Raw genomic sequence first — 18,572 nt, 5'->3', positions numbered from 1 at the left:
AGTTTCAGGTCAATTCAAGCTGCGGCGGCGCATGGGGAAGCGCGGACGTGAGGGGGCGCGTCTGACTGACGCTCGTACGAATTTTGAATTAAAAAATCGCAAATTAATTTTGTGTTAATTTGGCCGATACGCGGCTGACTGGGCGTCATACGATTTTCACTTAGGGCAACTGGTCTATTACAGTACAGACCAAATACAGTACTCATGTGTGCAAGTTTGGGAGAAGGTTTACCCTTCTCCCATCTAGGCATTTTTCCCGACCTAGGGACGAAAATTTCAACCAATCAAATGCGTTTGGCGCCCCGTATCCAAAAGGCGGCCTCTGTAAGTCTGTTAGTCTGAAATGAGTACGCGAATTTCGTACTACGCGGAAACTGCACCTCGGGACGTGACGATGAAGTACCAAACTTTCGTACTCTTCAGACTAAATACGCTCCCGGGCCCCTTCTCCCAACTACCGACGGCCGAAGCGCCGGAGGCGCTGATCGGATACGAGTAGAAACTTTTCATACTGTACTGTACACGTACGTGTAGTAAAATACTCACATACCGAGACGAAGACTCGCCGGGCACTTCTTGTACAGTACTTTTAAAGTACGTGTACTTTCGAAAGTACTTTCGTACCTTCGTACTTACGTGTACTCCGAGTCGCGCATCACCGCGTCACCGCGTACGCGTCGCGCGCGCTCGCGACGCGCCGGTCGCGAACCCCGTCGGGGTAGCTGCTATGTCGCACGAGAACGTCTTCCACGCGGAGAAGCACTGCAACGACGCGATACACAACCCATCGCGCGCGGGGACGTCGCACACGGATCGCGAGATACAGGCCGCGGCGGATCTCATCGGGCGCGACGCGGTCGTCGTCACCGCGACGCGCGCAAGGCGCGAGGGCAAACGACGCGCGCGCGAGACGCTCGTGAATGACGTGTGCGCGCGCGGTGAAGCACTCGGGGACGGATGCGTGCTCCTCGGCGCGGGGGGGGAACGGGGAGGACGCTACGACGCGACGAGGAAAAAAAATAAAAAATTCGACGGCGTCGTCGCGCGCGTCGACACGAGCGCTCTGCCCGGGGGGGACAGCGGGAATGCGGAACGTCAACCGTCGCGACGACGACTAGGAGTGCTCGACCACGCGAACAGGTGGAAGACGGAGGCGCGGATCGTCGCAGGGGGGACCGCGGGCGCGCGCGCGCTCCGAGATGCGCGCGCGGCAGCGAAGGCGAGTCCGTAGCAGACTGATCCCACACGACCTCCCTCGCGCGTCGAACGTCGTTTCTCGAGGACTTTCTCTTCCCCACGTTCGCACTTTCGACATTTCGTCTCGTCTCGTTCCGCCACACGCGCGACAAATCCCGCCGTTCAACTGACCGATGAAATTAAAACCTCCGATGAACGCTCGCGCCCGACCCCTCCGGCACCGCAGACGCTCGACGGGACAAACGCCTGCGGCGCTCTTCCGGAGACGTCGCGTCCGACGCGCGAAAACGAAAACGAGGAGGACGCGCCGGTGATCGTCCCCCAGGAGGACCTCGAGTTCGGCGAGGACGGCTGGAGCGTCGGCGCTGTGGAGGTCCTGCCGAATGAATCGACGCGGCTTGAGAGAGGGCGTGCGGAAAGTCGTTTCGTATATGACTTTAGTCAGGAAATTCGCGCGGCTGTGAGCGGACTTCTCCGCGCCGGCGACGTCCTCGAGCGTTCGCACGGCGCGGGGAACGACGACATGAGAAGAGCAGCGAGTCCGCCGACTCGCCGCGAAGACGAAGAAGCGGCGGCGGCGGCGGCGGCGCGAGACGCGAGGCTCGAGGCAAAACGCGCGAGCTTTCGAATCCAACGCGACCGCGCGGGGAGGAGTCCCGATCGCGAGAGAACGAATGAGAAGACGGAGAAGAAGAAGAGAATCGTGGTCGTATCGTTCGACGTGGACGAGGATGGTTGACGTGGCGCGTGCGAGGGAACCCCGTCGACCTCAAACGGCATGCGGTGCGAGAGTATTTGATGATAACGTGCCCGGGCGATGATTACGACCCGCCATCTGCATAGCCCTACATGTCCGAGTAGTAGGTGGATTACATGTACACGTGTACATGTACGTGTACTTCCGTACGAAGGTAGGGCTACTTCCCGAAGTATCTATACCTTCGAAGGACCTTCAAAGGTACGGAAGTACCTTCGTACAACGTTTGACTGTACGACGAAGGCATGTTGGAAAGTACTTGATCACATTCAAAACGTGCGAACAGAACCCGCCGCTTGCGTCTCTCGCCTCGCCTCGCTCATTCCGCGTCGTCGCGAATGCTCGCGAGCATCTCGCACAGTCGGTCTAATCCGGCGCTGAAATTCGCGTCGAGCTCCCCGCGCGCGTCGACGTAGTTGCAAAAGTCGATCACGCACACCCTCACGCCTTTCCGCGTCGGACGCGGAAGCGAGACTCCTTCCCATACGCTTCCGTTCGCGTGTTGTGCGTCGTTTCTTGAGGACTTTGGACACGTCGTTGCCGCCGCCGCGCCCGCGGCTTCGACGACGCCGTCCCCTTCTCCTTCGTCGTCGTCGTCGTCGCCCTCATAGACGACGAGAACCGAGCTTCCCAACAAGTGCAGCGTTCGCTGCGCGGCGAACCACCGCCGCAACCCGGCGAGGCGCTCGAGCGCTTCGCCGTAGACTTCCTTCGCGCGGCTGCGGATACGTCCGACATCTTCGCCGGCGAGGCGACGTCGACGCGCCGGCGTCTGCTGCTGCGCGTCCCCGAATGCGTCCACCGCCGTCGGGCTGCCGTCGCGCGACGACGGCGACGCCTTGAGAAGAACCGAGCTCTGACCCGCGGATCCGTTCGCGCGGGACGCCTCCGCATGCGATGCCGACACCGTGTCCGACGCGTATTCAGGATCGAGCGCGCCGTCGCTCGCGTATTCATCAGACGCATCGTCGTCGAACGCGTCGTCGTCGTCCGGAGCGCGCACGAACTCTTCGAGCGCGCTTCGAACGTCGTCGACCCCGCGCAGCTCCCTCGCCCACTCGTACGGCCGTCGTCGCTGCGTCCAGCCGCCGTCCCGATTCGCTGCGGAACGAAGCGACGATACGGTCGGTCGGTCGGTCAGTTGAACGGATGGCGTCGCGGTCGAACGTTGAAACTGAGGGGAGACGGGTGAAGATGCGCGGCGGCGAACGTCCTTAAGGATCGACCCAAAACACGCGCACGGGGTCGTATGGGAAACAGTCTCACCTGGGGCGTGTCCTCTCTTAGTCTTCGTCCGCCTGCCCCACGTCTGCATCCCGCACACTTTAAATCCCACGCTCGCCTGCCCGCTTCGCTCGTCGTGCGCGCATCGCTTCGCGATGTACGCGTCGTCGTGCCCCGTTTCGCTGTATGTCCGTAGGCCGACCTTGAGGTCGATGACGCACGGTCGTCTGTACCCGGAGCACACGTCCTCGAGTCTGTTGAAAGGGGACGGTCGAAAGGGGGCACGGTCAAACTTTAAAATCGATGGGAGACAGGTGAAAAAAAATAAAGTAAAGTCCTCGAGGAACGACGTTCAGCGCGCGAGGGATGTCGCATGAGGAGCAGTCTCGAACGAACGCGCCTGAGAAAGGTGAGCGCGTCGCCCGCGGCGGCCGCGTCTCTCGCCGCCGCGGCGGTTGGATCGTCGCGCGCGACCTGCGAAGGAGGTACAGTGGCGGTCGACGTTCCGTATTCCGCGTCAGCCGGATTCGGATTCTAGAGCGCGGTCCGCGAGATGAAGACAGATCATGTACGTAACAAAAAAAAACAGTCGCGCACCTCGACGATGCCCGCGGCGGCGACGACGCGTGTGCCCGCGTACGCGGGGACGTACGGCGCGAAACCCGCGAGCGCGCGCGACGGAGAGGACAGAAGAAACGACGACGACGAAGACGGATCGCCGTGCGCGTCCCCTCCGTCCTCCGCCGCCTCGCGCGAAGACGACGACGACGACGAGGACGCGCGATGCACCGCGCGATAGAACGCGAGCTCGGCGTCGCCCTTGCGATCGCCCACCGCGCACGGCTTGAGAAAGTGCCCGCGGCCGTCAACGAGAGACGGGAGCCCGACGCCCTTGCTGCTGTGACCTGCGACCTGGTACGGCGCGACGCGGAGGAAGACGTCGTCCGAGCCCGATGTTTCTCCTCCCGCGGCGTCCGAGGCGGCCTCGCGATGGGTCTGGATCGCGCGCTCCGGGGTTGGGATCGCGTGCTCGACGAACGGCGACGGCGACGGCGACGGCGACAGCGCGGACGCGAGAGGCGCGGAGGGGGGTGCCCACGCGGGGGTGCCTACCGCGTACGTCGCCATACCGTGGCCGGCGAGAGTGGCGTCTCAAGATCGGCTTCGATTTTTTTTTTTGCATTTTTTTTCTACAATGTTATGTGTACGTGTCGTGTACAACGTTAGTGTACAACGCGTTACACGTACACGTAATCAGATACCTTCGAAGGTACGAAAGTACCTTCGAAGGTACGAAAGTACCTTCGTACACACTAATAGAATACACGTACTGTACGTGTACACGTACACGTACGTGTACATGTACTGTACACATTAACGTTTATACTATTAACAAGCTACGAAGGTACAACGTTGTAGACGTTTAACAGATATTGAAGTACCTTCGTAGTACTGTACACATAGTGTAGTGTACGTGTACAGTACTGTAGGCGTAGATCTGATTACAATAAGACTGAACTCTATCCATCCGGGCAAAACATGTGACCAAGTGCGAGCAAACTACTCTACGGGTAATCCTCACACGCAGTAAGCAACCCCACGATGGGATTCCTGAGACCCGTGTGAGTCTCACGAGCACACGGAGCCGGGGCGACGTGGAAATCGCATGCTGTGTCAGGCTCCATGAAGAGGAGGATTTGCGCTGCCGCGCCCGCGTGGAAGTTTTCAGAGTCACGTGCGGTTCTGAGTTGTTTATCTTGCTTCGACCTGTAGCCATAGTGTGGAATATCTTCGAAGGTACATGTACAACTTTTACTTCCGTATGATACTTCCATAAATATGGCTATTAATAATATACTGGTACTTTCGTACTTTCGTACACTACACGTACGTGTACAGTACACGTACTGTACAACGTTGTACACGTACATGTACAACGTACACGTACGCGTACATTTTTTTTTTCGAAAATCGCGAATTACCCCACAATGCACTGTACGTGTACTTGTACAGTAAGGTACAGTACACGTGTACACGTAGTCCTCTAAGTAATTCGAAAAAAACCAGCAAAAACACGTACGTGTACTCGTGATACGAATTTGGAATAAAGAAATCGCAAATTATCCTATAATTTGGCAAAATAATTTGGTGACTAAGCGCAACTGGTCTTACTAAGTAGTCTGCCCTATCCGAGACGCGTCGTCGTCCCCTCCCCGACGCGGCGCGTCCGCCGCGCCACTCGCTCCCGCGCCGGCGCACGCCGACAGCGCGCCCGCCTCCACCTCGACGAACCGGTCTCTCCGTCGCCGCCGCGCCTCGCGCCTCGCGCGTCCCGCCCCGTCTCGTCCTCCGCGTCGATCGATCGTATCGTTCGATGGCTTCCGTCGTCGTCGTCGCGTCGCCGGCCGTCCGTCCCCGCGTCGTCACGCTTCGCGCGTCGCGTCCGCGCACCGCGACGATCGTCAACGCATCCGCCTCCGCGCCGTCGTCGTCATCGTCCACGCGCCGCGTCGCGCTCCTGACTCCCGCGCTCGCGGGCGCGTTCGTCGCCGCGATCGGCGCGGGATCCCTCGCGGGCCCTCGCCCCGCGCGCGCGGACTCGCTCCCGGACGAGCAGGACGTCAAGCTCCTGTGCGACGCCGCATGCGAGGAGACGTTGAAGACCGCGGAGCTGGTCACGACACCGTCGGGGTTGCAGTATCGAGACGTCGTCGTCGGCGACGGCGCGAAGCCGGAGCCCGGGTTCCAGGCGCGTGTACTGGTCCCGCACGAACCGATCACCTGCCCCCATCCCTTCGTTTCGTTTCGACGTTTGATCGACGCGACGCGTGGCGTCAGCATTTCAATTGACCGATGAACACACATATTTTGTATGGAATCGTCCCGTCGTTCTTTCATCAGGTCGTCGTGGATTACATCGCGAAGAACGAGGCTGGGCTGATCTTCGACAACTCTCTGGAGAAGGGAAAGCCGAACGACATCCGCGTCACAGGGGACCCGACGAGCTCGCTCGTGATCCCCGGTGCGCGACGTGATCCCCGTCCGTCTTCGGATTAATCGCCGTACACGCCATGCGATCTCCCTCCCTCTCCGCCCCGCCCCCTAACCCCCGACGAATCCATCAGATCCATTCAAGAGTTCGACTGACAGGAGCGAAAAACGAACGCGAGACTACTTCCCATACACTCCCATTCGCGTGTTCAACGTCGTTTCTTAAGGACTTTTCCCGCCGCCGCCTGCCCGCCGCAGGCTTGGATGAAGGGATACTCACCATGCGAAGCGGCGGGGTTCGGAGGCTCTACATCCCCGGTGAGCTCGCGTTCCCGAAAGGGCTCGCATCCGCGCCCGGGCGCCCGAGGATCTCGCCATTTTCCCCGGTCGTGTTCGACGTGAAGCTCATTTACATCCCGGGGTTGGAGTGAGGGGGCGCGAGTACGTACTCTGTGGGGTTTTAGGCTGATTCGAATCACGGCAACTCGTCGAACGAATCTGATTCGGGGGAGTCAGAGTAAGGATTATCGAAATTGAAACGGAAATCGAACGAATGAATTAATTAATAGTCGTCCCCGCGCGTCAGCACCTCCTTGCACGTCGGCCGCAGCATGATCGTGTGCTCGTACTGCGCGACGTAGCTTCCCTTTACGTCCACGAGCGGCGGGTACGGCTGTATGATCCCGTTGTCGCACAAATTTTTCAGCGCCATGAGATACTTTGTCTCCCCGATGCGATCTAAGAACCGACGGCAAAACGCGAGCGTGCCAAAGTTGCGATCGATCGTCCCAAGGAGCTGCAAAAGATTACGCGCGCGCGAATGTTGTTAGGTCGGTCATCGGTGGTCAGTCGAAAGGTAGGCGTCGCAATCGATCGAACTTTGAAACCGCCCGCCGAGGGGAGAAGATGAGATGGGCAGGCGGGCGAAAGTGAAAAAAAAGGTGACGGAACGGAATGCAACCTGCTTCGCGCGCGGCAGCCGCAGTGGGACGTGGCCGACGTCGTAGTTTTTCATGTAATGCGAGCATTCCATGTCTTCGCGGACGTACCTGCGGAAAGGGAAGCGGGAACGGAGGGTGTATGTTTCGGTTTAGGTTTAAGGGTTAGGGTTTACGGATAGGGTTCGACGAAGTCGGCGGGGCGTAAGCGCGAGTCCCGCCGGGAAAGACGAATACAAAATGTAAAGGCGAATGGAGGCCGCAACGGCTCTTGGACGCCGGTCGCGGTACTATGATGCCGATAAAGTCACTGTGCGGACGGGGATGAGTTCGATCACGTCGCGCGGGCGGGAGAGGAAAAACTCCTCCCTCGAGGTAAAGCCACTAGCCAACGAATGGCGGCGATTGCCCAGTGCAACGTGACCCGACCGGAGGGGCGGGGAAGGGCGGGGCGAGAGCAGAGGAAAAAAATCGATAAACGAAAGACGCTCGATCGAAACGAAATGCAACCAAAAACACACCCTTTCCCCGTGCTCCCGAACGTCTCGATCGCATAAAACTCCCCTTCCTCCATCTTCGTCGTCTCTCCGCCGCGCACAATCGGTACGGACTTCCCCGCGTGAATCTGATACGGCGCGATGGAGTGCCCGTTCAGGTTGCGGCAGCACTGAGGGTGATTCGATAGTACAAATGATGTTGCTCATCGTTCAGTTAAAATGCGTCGCGGTCCAGGTTTGAAACCGAGGGGAGATACTTGGATGGAAAGAGTCCGTCCTCGAGAAACGACGTTCAACACAAGAGGGAGGTCGCATGGGGAGCAGTCCCTCGGGTTGAACGAACAAACGCACGCACCTTCACGTCGAACGTCTTTCCGTCGAGCTCGATCTGATGCGACTCCATGACCTCCTCGATCGCCTCGCCGATGTCGCACAGCCGGACGTCGATCCCAGACTCTTTTATACCACACTCCGTCGCCTCTCTCACTGCGAGCAGAAGCGGGTCGTACCTCGGCGTGAAAGTCTTCGTGAACGCGCAGTCTATGATGCGCCCGTTGATTTGCGTGCCGAAATCAAATTTGATGACGTCGTCTCTCTCGACAACGGTTTCGTCGCCGCCGTTCGGGGTCCAGTGCGCGGCGACGTGGTTCCGCGAGCAACCGGTAGGGAACGCGATCCCGGCCTCGAGCCCGCGCTCTTGGATCAGCGTTCGCACCGAGTTCTCCAGGCGCTCGCACACGTCAATTAATTTCATCCCGGGCTGACGCGGGGATCGGTCAGAAACGTTCATCGGTCAGTTGAACGGCGTCTGGTCGAACGTCGAAACCGAGGGTGTGGGTGTGGGAGAAAAAAAAAGAGTAAAAGATTCGAGCCGAGGGCGCACCTGCACCCACGCGTCGACGTGCTTGCGAACCTCGCGGTGCACCTCCGCGCACTGCCGCACCTCGTTGTACATGTTTGCGTTCAGGCGCTCGAGTTCGCGCTTCTCCTCGCTCGTCTCGCGCCAGAGGTTGTCGTCGCGGTACCGCTGTATCTCCCCTGGAGGGAAGACGTCGTCGAAGAGGATCGAGACCGGGACCGACGGCGGGGAGGTTTGGCCGGCCGCGCCGCTGCCGCGCGCGCCGTCGCCGCCGCCGCCGCCACCGCCGCTTTTTTTTTTCTTTTTTTTTTTCTTCTTCTTCTTCGCGGCGGTCTCAACGGTCGCGTCCGTCGCCGCCGCGGGGTCGTCCGCGTCGTCGTCGGCGGCGGCGGCGGCGGCCGCGTCCACGTCCGCGTCCGCGTCGGCGCCGTCGTCGACGCGGAGATTTTCGCGGATCTCGTCGGCGACGGCGTCGGTCGCCGCGGCCATGACGGGAGGGAGAGACTCGGACGGCGCGAGACGCGCGCAGTTCGCGTTCGCGTTGCGCGATGTGCGACGGGAAGGACGAGCGGCGCGTCCGGACGCGTCCAGCGGTCTGGTCTTGTCGTGCTGACCTACAGTACGTGTACTCGTAGCAGCTACGAAAGTACTTTCGTATGAAAGTACGAAAGTACGAAAGTACGAAAGTACTTTCGTACTTTAGTACTTTCGTACACGCACTTTCGAAAGTACGAAAGTACTTTCGAAAGTATTTACCTTCGAAGGTACTTTCGTACTTTCGTACTTTCGTACAACAGTAAATACAGGTAGCTAGCTAGCTAGCTAGCCAGAGCAGTGCTAGAGCATTTGTAGTTCGTAGCTAGCTAGCTAGCTAGCTAGCTAGCTAGCTAGTACCTTCAAAGGTACGAAAGTACTTTCGTACGAAGGTACAGTAGGTACTTTCGAAAGTAGCTAGCTAGCTACGCGTGTACGAAGGTAGTAGGTGTACCTTCGAAGGTACACCTAAGTACAGTATCATTCATAGATAGATATCTTCGAAGATAAAAGTTGTCATCTTCGAAGATAATACCTAACAACTTACTGTAGTGTACCTTCTCGTAGGTATGATATGATAGCAACTACGAAAGTACTTTCGAAAGTACCTTCGAAGGTACACGACTACACGTAGTCTAGAGCTACCTTCGAAGGTAGCTATCTTTTATGAGTCACGTACTGTACACGTACGTGAGTCGTACGTGTAGCTAGCTAGCTACTAGATACCTGTATTAGCCTTACCTGGCCTACTGTATGATATCATACTTGTATCTTGTACGAAAGTACTTTCGAAAGTACTTTCGTACCTTCGTAGATATCATACAGTAAACGTGACTCTGAAAACTTCCACGCGGGCGCGGCAGCGCAAATCCTTTTTATGGAGCCCGACACTGCTGGCGATTTCCACATCGCCCCGGCTTCGTGCGCTCGTGAGGCTCACATGGGTTCCATGAATCCCGTCGTGGGGTTGCTTACTACGTGAGAGGATTGTTCGTAGTGCGGTCTGCTCGCTTCTAGATCACATGTTTTACCCGGATGGGTTAGAGCTCAGTCTTTTTGTAATCAGATCTATACGTAGATATCATAAAAGATAGTGTACGTGTACAGTACGTGTACACGTACTACGAGTACGTGTACAGTACGTGACTACGTGTACATATGAAAAGACGAAAAGGCCGGGCTCCTGTCAGCCAGGGCAGGGAGAGAAGACCGGACGCAGCACGCGGACAGACCGGATAGCCCGAGCCGAGCGCCCGACTCCTGGCACGCTCTTCGTCGCAAGATGCTCCGCCGACGCGCGTTCGCGCTCGCGGCCGAGCACGCCGCGCGCTGCGAGCGCGCGGCCGCCGCGCGCGCGCTCCTCATCGCGCGATCCCGCGCGGCGAACTCGGCGACGACGACGGCGACGACGACGCGTGCGCTCTATCGCGCGCCGTTCGCGACGCTCGCCGCGCCCGCGCCGCCGCCCTCGCGCGCCAGAGGCTTCGCGTGCTCTGCTCGCGCGTCCCTCGCGCCCGCGGGCCGCGACCCCGCGTCGCGCGCGAGCGCACGCGCCGCCGCCGCCGCGTCGTCGGAATCCGCGAAGTCCGCGCGAGCGGACGTCGCGACGACGCGCGGGGGAACGTACGACGAGATCACGGACAAGTGGATCCCGGAGAAGCCCGTGACCGCGGTCGAGTCCGTGTCGTACGGCGCCGTCGCCCTCGTCGGCGTCGGCGTCGCCGTGGGAGCGCTGTGGTACGGCATCGGCGAGCTCCTCTTCGCGCCTCCCGCGCAGGCGGCGTTCGACGAGGCGCTTCTGTTGCTCGAACGAGACCCGCGGATCGCCGTTCGCGTCGGGACGCCGATGACGTCGTACGGCAACGAAGGCAGATCGCGACGGGGGCGACAGCAGCTCGCGCACGCGACGGAGGTGGACGGGCACGGGAACGAGTGGATTATCGCGCAGGGAGCCGTGCGCGGGCCGCAAGGAAGAGGCGCGGTGCATCTGAAGGCGAGGAAAGACAAAGAGAGCGGGGAGTGGGTGTTCGCGTACGTCGCCGTGGACGTGCGCTTGAGCGGTAATCGGGCGGAGCGCGTGATGGTCGTCGAGCAGAGGCAAGGGCCGGGGATCATGCGGGCGGTGGAGTAGCGAACTCGCGGCGACGGCGGCGGGGGACGGAGACCGTCGCGAACGGAACGGATCGCGCTACGGGCGCGATTTTCCTCCCCGCCCTCCCGACGTCGGCGTTTCGTCTCGTGTACTAAGATGATCTCCTCACTTCTATCCGTCCCGGGCGAGGCCGACCGTTCTCCTCTAATCCCATGCTCGTCATCTCGACGCGTAAATCGTCAAGATCCCTCTGGCTCATTCCTCGCAGCGCGCACGCGAACGTCTGAGGCGAAGTCGGGGTGGAGTTCAAAGTCGTCAGATGGAGTCGATAGGTGTCGAGGTCGGGGATTGAAACCGAGGGTTGGGCGGAGAGAAACGCCGGACAAAGTCCTCAAGGAACGGCGTGCACCGCGCGAACGCGGTCGCACGGGGAGCGGTGCGTAGGACGCACCTCCACGTCTGGGGCGCCGAACACGCTCGCGACGGCGACGGACGCTCTCGGATCCAGTCGCGCCGCCAGAGCGGTCGCCTCCGCGGGCGTCACGCGTTCCGTCATCAGCGTTCGCACGAACGCGGTCGCCGCGCGATCGGATATGTCTTGCCGTTGTTCGTCCAGGTCCAGGTCGGCGCAGGTCTGTCGGTCGGCGCCCAAGTTTCGCGCGTCCGACGTCGACGTCGCTGGGGCGTGCGTCGTTCGCGAATCCGCCACGGCGGCGTCCCCCGCGCGCGACGTCGCCGCTTTGTGCTCGTCGTCGTCGTAATACCACACGGTGAACGAGTGCCTGGTCGCGTGCGATGGCAGCACCTCGTGCGGGATCTCGTCCGAGTAGAACATCGCGAGCGTGCCCCCTGCGGGGGTCACGCTCGTCACTCGGCCGCCGCCTCGGTCGCCGTCGCCATCGCCGTTGCCGTCGCGGTCGTACACCTTCAGATGGCCGCCGTTCTTACCGTCCCAGTCCTCGTTCAAGTAACACAACACCGTGAGTCGTCGCCCGTCTTTACCGGTGTTGTCCACGTGTCGAACGAATCGCGATCCTCGTCCAGGGTACTCCGCGAGCATCGCGTGCGTGCGGTCCGATAAACCCCCTAATCGCGCGGGCGCGCGCCGCGAGAGTTGATCCAAAACCAAGTCGTCGATCGCGCGCAGCATCTCGCGAAAGACGACGAACCCCCCCATCTCGATCTGCTCTGGGACCATCCAGAAGATGCGATCGCCGCGAATCGACTTCACGGCGATCTGCGCCCCCGTCGCGGACGACTTCCCGAGCCACACCTCTCCCGGGGTGTAAAACGGCGCGACGTTCTTAATCTCCTCGCGCGCCAACGCGACAGCGTCCGACGTCATGAACGGCGCGGTCGCCCACCCGACCGCGTTCAGACCCTCCGTGAGGTGGTCCGCGAGGTCCGACACCGCCTGGACCGTTCGCGCGGTTCGAACGCATCGAAGCGGCGCGAGACGCGGCCGCGGGTGCGATTTGCGTTTCGTTTTTTTCGGATTCGTCGTCCTTCGATCGAGCGCGCGCGACGACGACGATCTCGTGGTCACCGGGTCCCCGCGAGCGTGCGCGCCAGCTGCTGGACGAATCGTCGTCGTCGAGGTCGACGCCGTCGGCGCGTTCGCGTCGTCTTCAGCGGCGGCCGCGGCGTTCGCGTCGTCTTCAGCGGCGGCCGCGGCGTTCGCGTCGTCGTGGGCGGCGGCGACGGCGGATGCGCGCGGGGTTCCGTCCTCGTTCACGCCGAGCATCGCGAGGTACTCCGCGAGCGGGTTGTCCTCGTCCGCCTCGTCCGCGGCGCATCCCTCCTTCGCGTCAGTTTCCGACGTCATCGCGCGCGCGTCTTCGTCCGCGGCGTCGAACGTCACGGCGAGGCGCGCGCGTCGCGCGTTGAACTTCACTCTCGGCGAAGACGCGTCGCATCGAACGTCCGCCGGGAGCGTCACGCTCGCGAGGTACTCGACGTCCTCGCCGCCGTCAAGCGCATTCGCGGACGCGCGGACCGCGAGCGCGCGCGAGGTGGAGACGCCGTACGCGGATCGCGCGTCCACGACGTCCGCGGACACGTCGCGCGCGGACGTCACCCCGGGGAGGTCGAGGACGACCTCGAACGCGCGACCGTCGCCGAAAACGTCGCCGTCGACGTGGACGTACGAAGTCGTCGTGGATGGGGAGAGCACACGCGCGGGCATGCTCGCTGGAGGAGGGGTCGCGCCGCCGCAGGCGCGCGGTGCCTCCTCGTGACGAGCCAAGGCTGTGGGAGTGCGTGTGTCTGAGATACCTTCGTACACGTCTTGTACACGTGCTGTTTACAACGCGCGTTGTACACGTACATGTACACGTACACGTACAGTTGTACACGTGTACAAAAAAAGGGTAAAAACGGATGTTTCCTGGAAATACAGTACACGTACACGTGTACACGTACAGTGTGTAGATCTGATTACAAAAAGACTGAGCTCTAACCCATCGTACAGTACGTGTACACGTACAGCTGTACACATAACTTACACATAGTGTTTGCACTGTACACGTGTACGTGTACGTGTACTCGTACATGTACAGTAACGGTGTACGCGTTGTACCTTCGGAGGTAGTGTACAGCTGTAGTGCTGTACACGTATTATTGTACGAAAGTACGAAAATAAAAGTACGTTGTACCTAAGGAGTACGAAAGTACCTAAGGAGTACGAAAGTACGAAAGTACGAAAGTACAACTACTTTGTACGAAAGTACTTTCGAAAGTACTTTCGTACTTTCGTACGTGAGATTACTTCAAGTACACGTACGTACAACGTACACGTACGTTGTACGTGTACACGTACTGTAAACTACACGTGCAGGACTCGTGCAGGGCTATCATATCATTCCGACCGACGGATACGACAAACATCCGAAAAGAGGAGGGCGGGTGCGTGCACGAAGCGAGTAAACAAGAGTTAATGAATTACACCGCTCCGTCTTCTGGTTTATTTTCGTTCAGCGCGACGCGGCGACGAGACGCGCGCGCGTGCGCGTGCATATGTATAGATGGGATGGTCGGCGGTTCCCCCCCTCCGCTTAAGGGCGGGCGCGGGCGCGTCGGACGGTGGGTCGGTCGGTCCGCGCGCCGGACGGAACGACCCGAGGCGTCCGTTCCGTCCAGTCCGCGCGCTCCGAATCCGCAAAGGCGACGCCGCGCGTCGTCGTCGTCGTCGTAGTCGTAGTCGTTTACGCGCCGCACATGACGCACTCGTCCTTGTTCGCGAGCGAGCACGCGAGCTTCGCGGCCATTCTGGCCTCCTCCTCCATGTCCGGATCCGCGGATTTCTGCGCGTTCCCCTTGCCGCTCGCAACGAGGACGTTCTCCTTGCCGTTCGCGCCGGCGGTCTCTTCGATCGCCTTCGGCGTCTTCTTCGCGAGAGACGCCTGGTCCACGGTAAACTTGACCGCGTCCGCGGCGGCTCGAGACCGGAGGTAGTACATCCCGGTCTTGAGCCCCTTCTTCCACGCGTAAAAGTGAAGCGACGTGAGCTTTCCGCTGTTGGCGTCCGACATGTGCACGTTGAACGACTGGGACTGGTCGATGAACGCGCCGCGGTCCGCGGCCATGTCCACGAGAACGCGCTGCTTGATCTCCCACACCGTCTTGTAGATCGCCTTGAGGTGGTCCGGGATGTCCAGCCCTTGCACGGAGCCGTTGTTCGCGATGAGCTCGTTCTTGAGCTTCGGGTCCCACAGACCGAGCTCGGTGAGGTCGTTCAGGAGGTGCTGGTTCACGACCGTGAACTCGCCGCTGAGGACTCTTCTCGCGTAGATGTTCGACGTGTACGGCTCGAAGCACTCGTTGTTGCCGAGAATCTGCGACGTCGACGCCGTCGGCATCGGCGCGACGAGCAGAGAGTTTCGAACGCCAGACGTCGCGATCTTCGCCCTGAGCGCGGCCCAGTCGTGGCGGTCGCCGCCGGGCATCTCCGTGACGCCCCACATGTCCGGTTGAAGGATGCCCTTGCTCACGGGAGATCCCGGGTACGTCTCGTAGTGCCCGTCCACGGCCGCGATAGCGTTGGACTCGGTCAGCGCCGCGAAGTATATCGTCTCGAAGATCTCCGCGTTGAGCTTCTGTGCCTCCGGGGAGTCAAACGCGAGGCCGAGGAGGATGAACACGTCCGCGAGGCCTTGCACGCCGAGGCCGATCGGGCGGTGGCGCATGTTCGAACGCCGCGCGGTCTCGACCGGGTAGTAGTTCACATCGATGATCCTGTTCAAGTTGCGCGTCACCTTTCGCGTGATCTCCGCGAGCTTCGCGTGATCGAACGTCCGGGACGCCGCGCCGAGGGAGCCGCGGAGCTTCTTCGCCTCCGTCCGGCCGGTCGGCGAAGCCGGGTTCTCCTCGACCACGAACCGCGGGAGCGCGATCGACGCGAGGTTGCACACCGCGGTCTCCTCCGGGGAGGTAAACTCGACGATCTCCGTGCACAGGTTCGACGAGCGAATCGTCCCGAGGTTCTGCTGGTTCGACTTGGAGTTGCACGCGTCCTTGAACAGCATGTACGGGTTACCCGTCTCGACCTGGTCGTCAAACGTTCGTTCATCGTGCATCGGTGGTCAGTTGAAAGGCAGGCGTCGCTCGCGCTCGAACGTCGAATGAAACCGAGGGTACCAGCGGGTGAAAAAAAAAGTCCTCCTTCGAGGAACGACGCTCCTCTCTGGGCGAGGGAGGTCGGTCGGTCACGCGAGCGAGAACGCACCTGCGCTTCGAGGATGGCGAACCAGAGCTGCTGCGCCTTGATCGTCTTCTTCCCCTTGCCTTGTTCCTCGTACGACGTGTACAACTTCTCAAACTCCGCCCCCCAGGAGTCCGCGAGGCCGGGGCACTCATTCGGGCACATCAGCGTCCAGTCACCGTTGCTCTCCACGCGCCGCATGAAGAGGTCGTTGGTCCAGAGGCCGTAAAACAGATCGCGCGCGCGCGCCTCCTCCTTGCCGTGGTTCTTACGAAGGTCGAGCCAGTCGAAGATGTCCGCGTGCCATGGCTCGAGGTACACCGCGAACGCGCCCTTGCGTTTGCCGCCGCCCTGGTCGACGTACCGTGCGGTGTCGTTGAACACACGAAGCATCGGGATGATCCCGTTGGACGTCCTGTGACGATGTGCGCGCGCGTCGGTCAGTCGAAAGGCGTCGCGCGCGTTGAGACTTCGTTGAAACCGGTCGAGGGGAGATTGTTGAGCGAAAAAAAGTCCTTAAGAAACGACGTTCAGCACGCAAACGGGGGCCGTATGGGGAGCAGTCAGTCGGGTCGGGTGAAAAAAAAGCGTCCTCCTACCCGTTCGTGCCGCGAATGTAGGACGACGTCGCGCGAATGTCGTGGATGGAGAGGCCGATCCCGCCCGCGGACTTGGAAATGCACGCGCACTCTTTCAGGGTGTCGTAGATGCCCTCGATGCTGTCCTCTTTCATCGCGATGAGGAAGCACGAAGACAACTGCGGCCGCGGCGTGCCGGAGTTGAAGAGCGTCGGCGACGCGTGAGTCATCCAGCGTTCGGAGAGCATGTGGTACGTGTCGATCGCCTTCTCGACGTCCTTGTGGATGCCGATCGCGACGCGCATGAGGAGATGCTGCGGGCGTTCAACGATCTTGCCGTCCACGCGAAGGAGGTACGATCGCTCGAGGGTCTTGTACCTGGCGCGGCGTTTTTTGGGTTTGGGTGTTCTCGTTAGTCATCGGCGCCGGTCTTCGGCGAGGGGAGGTTTCGGCGGGAGAATGGCCGTCGCGCGTCGCCGGTGGGATCGTCCGCGAGAAGAGGTCGGCGCGGCGGACGTCGCGCGCGGCGACGCGACCGCCTTAAGTAATTGCCCGCGGGACGCGAACCGAGACGTGTGGGGCGCAGTCTCGAGCGCATGGATCGCGACAGATCACCCGTCCGATCGCGCGTCGCTCACCCGAAGTAGTCGTAGTCGAAGTCGCGGTCGTAGACGATCTCCGCGTCGAACGTCGCGGCGTTCGCTTTGATGATCTCGTACACGTCATCTGCGAGCAGCGGTGACCACTTCCCGTTCCTCTTGTTCACGTGCTCGTGCATCACTTTCATCCTGCGGAGGGAGGGAGAGAGGGGCGAGAACGTAAACATCTTGTTTTATTTTGAATACGCGCGCCCGCGAGAGGCGCGAGCGAGAAAAAAGCCGGGGGCGACGACCGGACGCGCGCGGCGCGCGAGCGACGCGAGCGAGGACCCCCCACCCCGCGCGCGAGCGCGCATGCGCGTCAACGCGGCGACGAAGGACACGACGACGGCATGGCGGGACGCGAGGGGCGCGACGCACGTCTCCGAGAACGACTTGAGCGTGTTCTTGTGCAGGTTGGACACCGCGATGCGCGCGGCGAGCTGCGCGTAGTCTGGGTGCTTGGACGTCATGGACGCCGCGGTCTCCGCCGCGAGCTCGTCGAGCTCGGACGTCGTGACGCCCTTGTACACGCCGCTTGCGACCTTCTGCGCGACGAGGACCGGGTCGCACTGCGTTTCGCGGGGGAAGAGATCGCGGGAGAGGGGGTGAGTCCGGACGAAGACGCGATTTCAAACGCGAGCGCCCGCGAGACTCGCAAAACGCCGGTGCGATCTGCGCGGAGCGAAGCGAAGCACTCACGTGGTCCTGGTTGAGCCCGTACGCGAGCTTGTTGATGCGCGCGGTGATCTTATCGAAGTGCACCGGCTCCTGACGTCCATCGCGTTTGACGACGTACATCGTCATCGTGTCGCGTGCGGGGGCGACTTCGACGGGCGAAGCGCGAGAGGTGTTGTGCCGCGTGCCAACAACGTTTTTCGGTTCTCGTTTGCGTTTGAAAAAAAATGGACTGGTATCGTTTTCCTCATCATAGTGTACAGTACAACGTAGTGTACCGGTTGTACACGTACGTTGTACACGTACTGTACGTGTGCAACCGTTGTACGAAAGTACCTTCGTACAAGGTAGCCCTGTAGAGTGTACGTGTACAGCTGTAAGTGTACGTGTACACCAGGGGATAACTTACTAAAATTTCGAACTACTGTACACTACACTACAACAGTACTACAACTACAGTACTGTACACGTACATGTAGGGCCTACACGTACTGTAAAAGTAAATACATGACTGCCGGAAAAAAAAGTAAATAAATAAGTATTTCAAAGTACCGCAGTTTTAACTCGAAATCGACGGTCTAATTTCGCTCGACCCGCAAAAATAAATACTTTCGAAAAACTAAGTAAACTTTATTTACACTACACTACACGTATGTACACGTACACGTGTACACGTACTCATTATTTATTTTATTATTAAAAGTTGTTGTCGTAATCAGATCTACACGTACACGTACACACTGTGCGTGTACGTGTACAGCTGTACACGTAGTCGTACTTCTGTCAGTTGTACGAGTAGGGCTCAGTTATTCCCCCGACAGGACCACCGCCGCCGCAGACGATGGGGGGCGACGACGAGGCGCGCGCGTTCTCGGAGGAGATGCCCACGT

General features: G+C 60.2%; 7 protein-coding genes across 7 annotated transcripts; 3 read left to right on the top strand and 4 right to left on the bottom strand.

Annotated features, from left to right (window-relative positions):
- Positions 1 to 727: 727 nt before the first annotated feature.
- MICPUCDRAFT_55247 (uncharacterized protein) lies at positions 728 to 1,231 on the top strand (the record flags this gene model as incomplete). The annotated part of the gene is made up of 1 exon (XM_003056300.1): positions 728 to 1,231. One exon carries the CDS (start codon positions 728 to 730, stop codon positions 1,229 to 1,231), a length of 504 nt encoding a protein of 167 aa, XP_003056346.1.
- A 1,042-nt stretch (positions 1,232 to 2,273) lies between these two features.
- Positions 2,274 to 4,306, bottom strand: MICPUCDRAFT_55246 (uncharacterized protein; the record flags this gene model as incomplete). Its single annotated transcript, XM_003055911.1, has 3 exons — positions 2,274 to 3,055; positions 3,221 to 3,432; positions 3,756 to 4,306. The coding sequence occupies 3 exons, from the start codon at positions 4,304 to 4,306 to the stop codon at positions 2,274 to 2,276; spliced, it is 1,545 nt and encodes a 514-aa protein (XP_003055957.1).
- Positions 4,307 to 5,424: 1,118 nt separating this feature from the next.
- On the top strand, positions 5,425 to 6,728 carry MICPUCDRAFT_24728 (uncharacterized protein). Its single transcript, XM_003056299.1, has 3 exons — positions 5,425 to 5,927; positions 6,080 to 6,200; positions 6,428 to 6,728. The coding sequence occupies exons 1-3, from the start codon at positions 5,553 to 5,555 to the stop codon at positions 6,598 to 6,600; spliced, it is 669 nt and encodes a 222-aa protein (XP_003056345.1). The 5' UTR covers positions 5,425 to 5,552; the 3' UTR covers positions 6,601 to 6,728.
- Positions 6,729 to 6,731: 3 nt separating this feature from the next.
- On the bottom strand, positions 6,732 to 8,952 carry MICPUCDRAFT_38437 (uncharacterized protein; the record flags this gene model as incomplete). The annotated part of the gene is made up of 5 exons (XM_003055910.1): positions 6,732 to 6,965; positions 7,131 to 7,218; positions 7,629 to 7,774; positions 7,960 to 8,364; positions 8,488 to 8,952. The coding sequence occupies 5 exons, from the start codon at positions 8,950 to 8,952 to the stop codon at positions 6,732 to 6,734; spliced, it is 1,338 nt and encodes a 445-aa protein (XP_003055956.1).
- Positions 8,953 to 10,534: 1,582 nt separating this feature from the next.
- Positions 10,535 to 11,047, top strand: MICPUCDRAFT_6486 (mitochondrial protein translocase; the record flags this gene model as incomplete). Its single annotated transcript, XM_003056298.1, has 1 exon — positions 10,535 to 11,047. A coding segment is annotated over one exon (513 nt), but the record flags the coding sequence as incomplete, so codon positions are not given.
- A 433-nt stretch (positions 11,048 to 11,480) lies between these two features.
- Positions 11,481 to 13,274, bottom strand: MICPUCDRAFT_38436 (uncharacterized protein; the record flags this gene model as incomplete). The annotated part of the gene is made up of 1 exon (XM_003055909.1): positions 11,481 to 13,274. The coding sequence occupies one exon, from the start codon at positions 13,272 to 13,274 to the stop codon at positions 11,481 to 11,483; it is 1,794 nt and encodes a 597-aa protein (XP_003055955.1).
- A 737-nt stretch (positions 13,275 to 14,011) lies between these two features.
- Positions 14,012 to 17,805, bottom strand: MICPUCDRAFT_31349 (uncharacterized protein; the record flags this gene model as incomplete). The annotated part of the gene is made up of 7 exons (XM_003055908.1): positions 14,012 to 14,410; positions 14,489 to 15,633; positions 15,813 to 16,203; positions 16,388 to 16,744; positions 17,005 to 17,154; positions 17,386 to 17,576; positions 17,707 to 17,805. 7 exons carry the CDS (start codon positions 17,803 to 17,805, stop codon positions 14,293 to 14,295), a joined length of 2,451 nt encoding a protein of 816 aa, XP_003055954.1. The 3' UTR covers positions 14,012 to 14,292.
- Between the last annotated feature and the right edge of the window lie 767 nt (positions 17,806 to 18,572).

This window comes from Micromonas pusilla (genome assembly GCF_000151265.4).
Source record: "Micromonas pusilla CCMP1545 genomic scaffold MICPUCscaffold_2, whole genome shotgun sequence".
In the NCBI taxonomy this organism is placed as follows: domain Eukaryota; kingdom Viridiplantae; phylum Chlorophyta; class Mamiellophyceae; order Mamiellales; family Mamiellaceae; genus Micromonas; species Micromonas pusilla.
Note: the sequence above shows the minus strand (reverse complement) of the source record. Positions and strands in the feature narration are given on the sequence as shown.

Coding starts and splice junctions, on each gene's coding strand:
- MICPUCDRAFT_24728 (XM_003056299.1), top strand. CDS start 5,553: ATGGCTTCCGTCGTCGTCGTCGCGTCGCCGGCCGTCCGTCCCCGCGTC. Junction 5,928..6,079: donor AGCCGGAGCCCGGGTTCCAG/GCGCGTGTACTG, acceptor TTCTTTCATCAG/GTCGTCGTGGATTACATCGC. Junction 6,201..6,427: donor GAGCTCGCTCGTGATCCCCG/GTGCGCGACGTG, acceptor TGCCCGCCGCAG/GCTTGGATGAAGGGATACTC.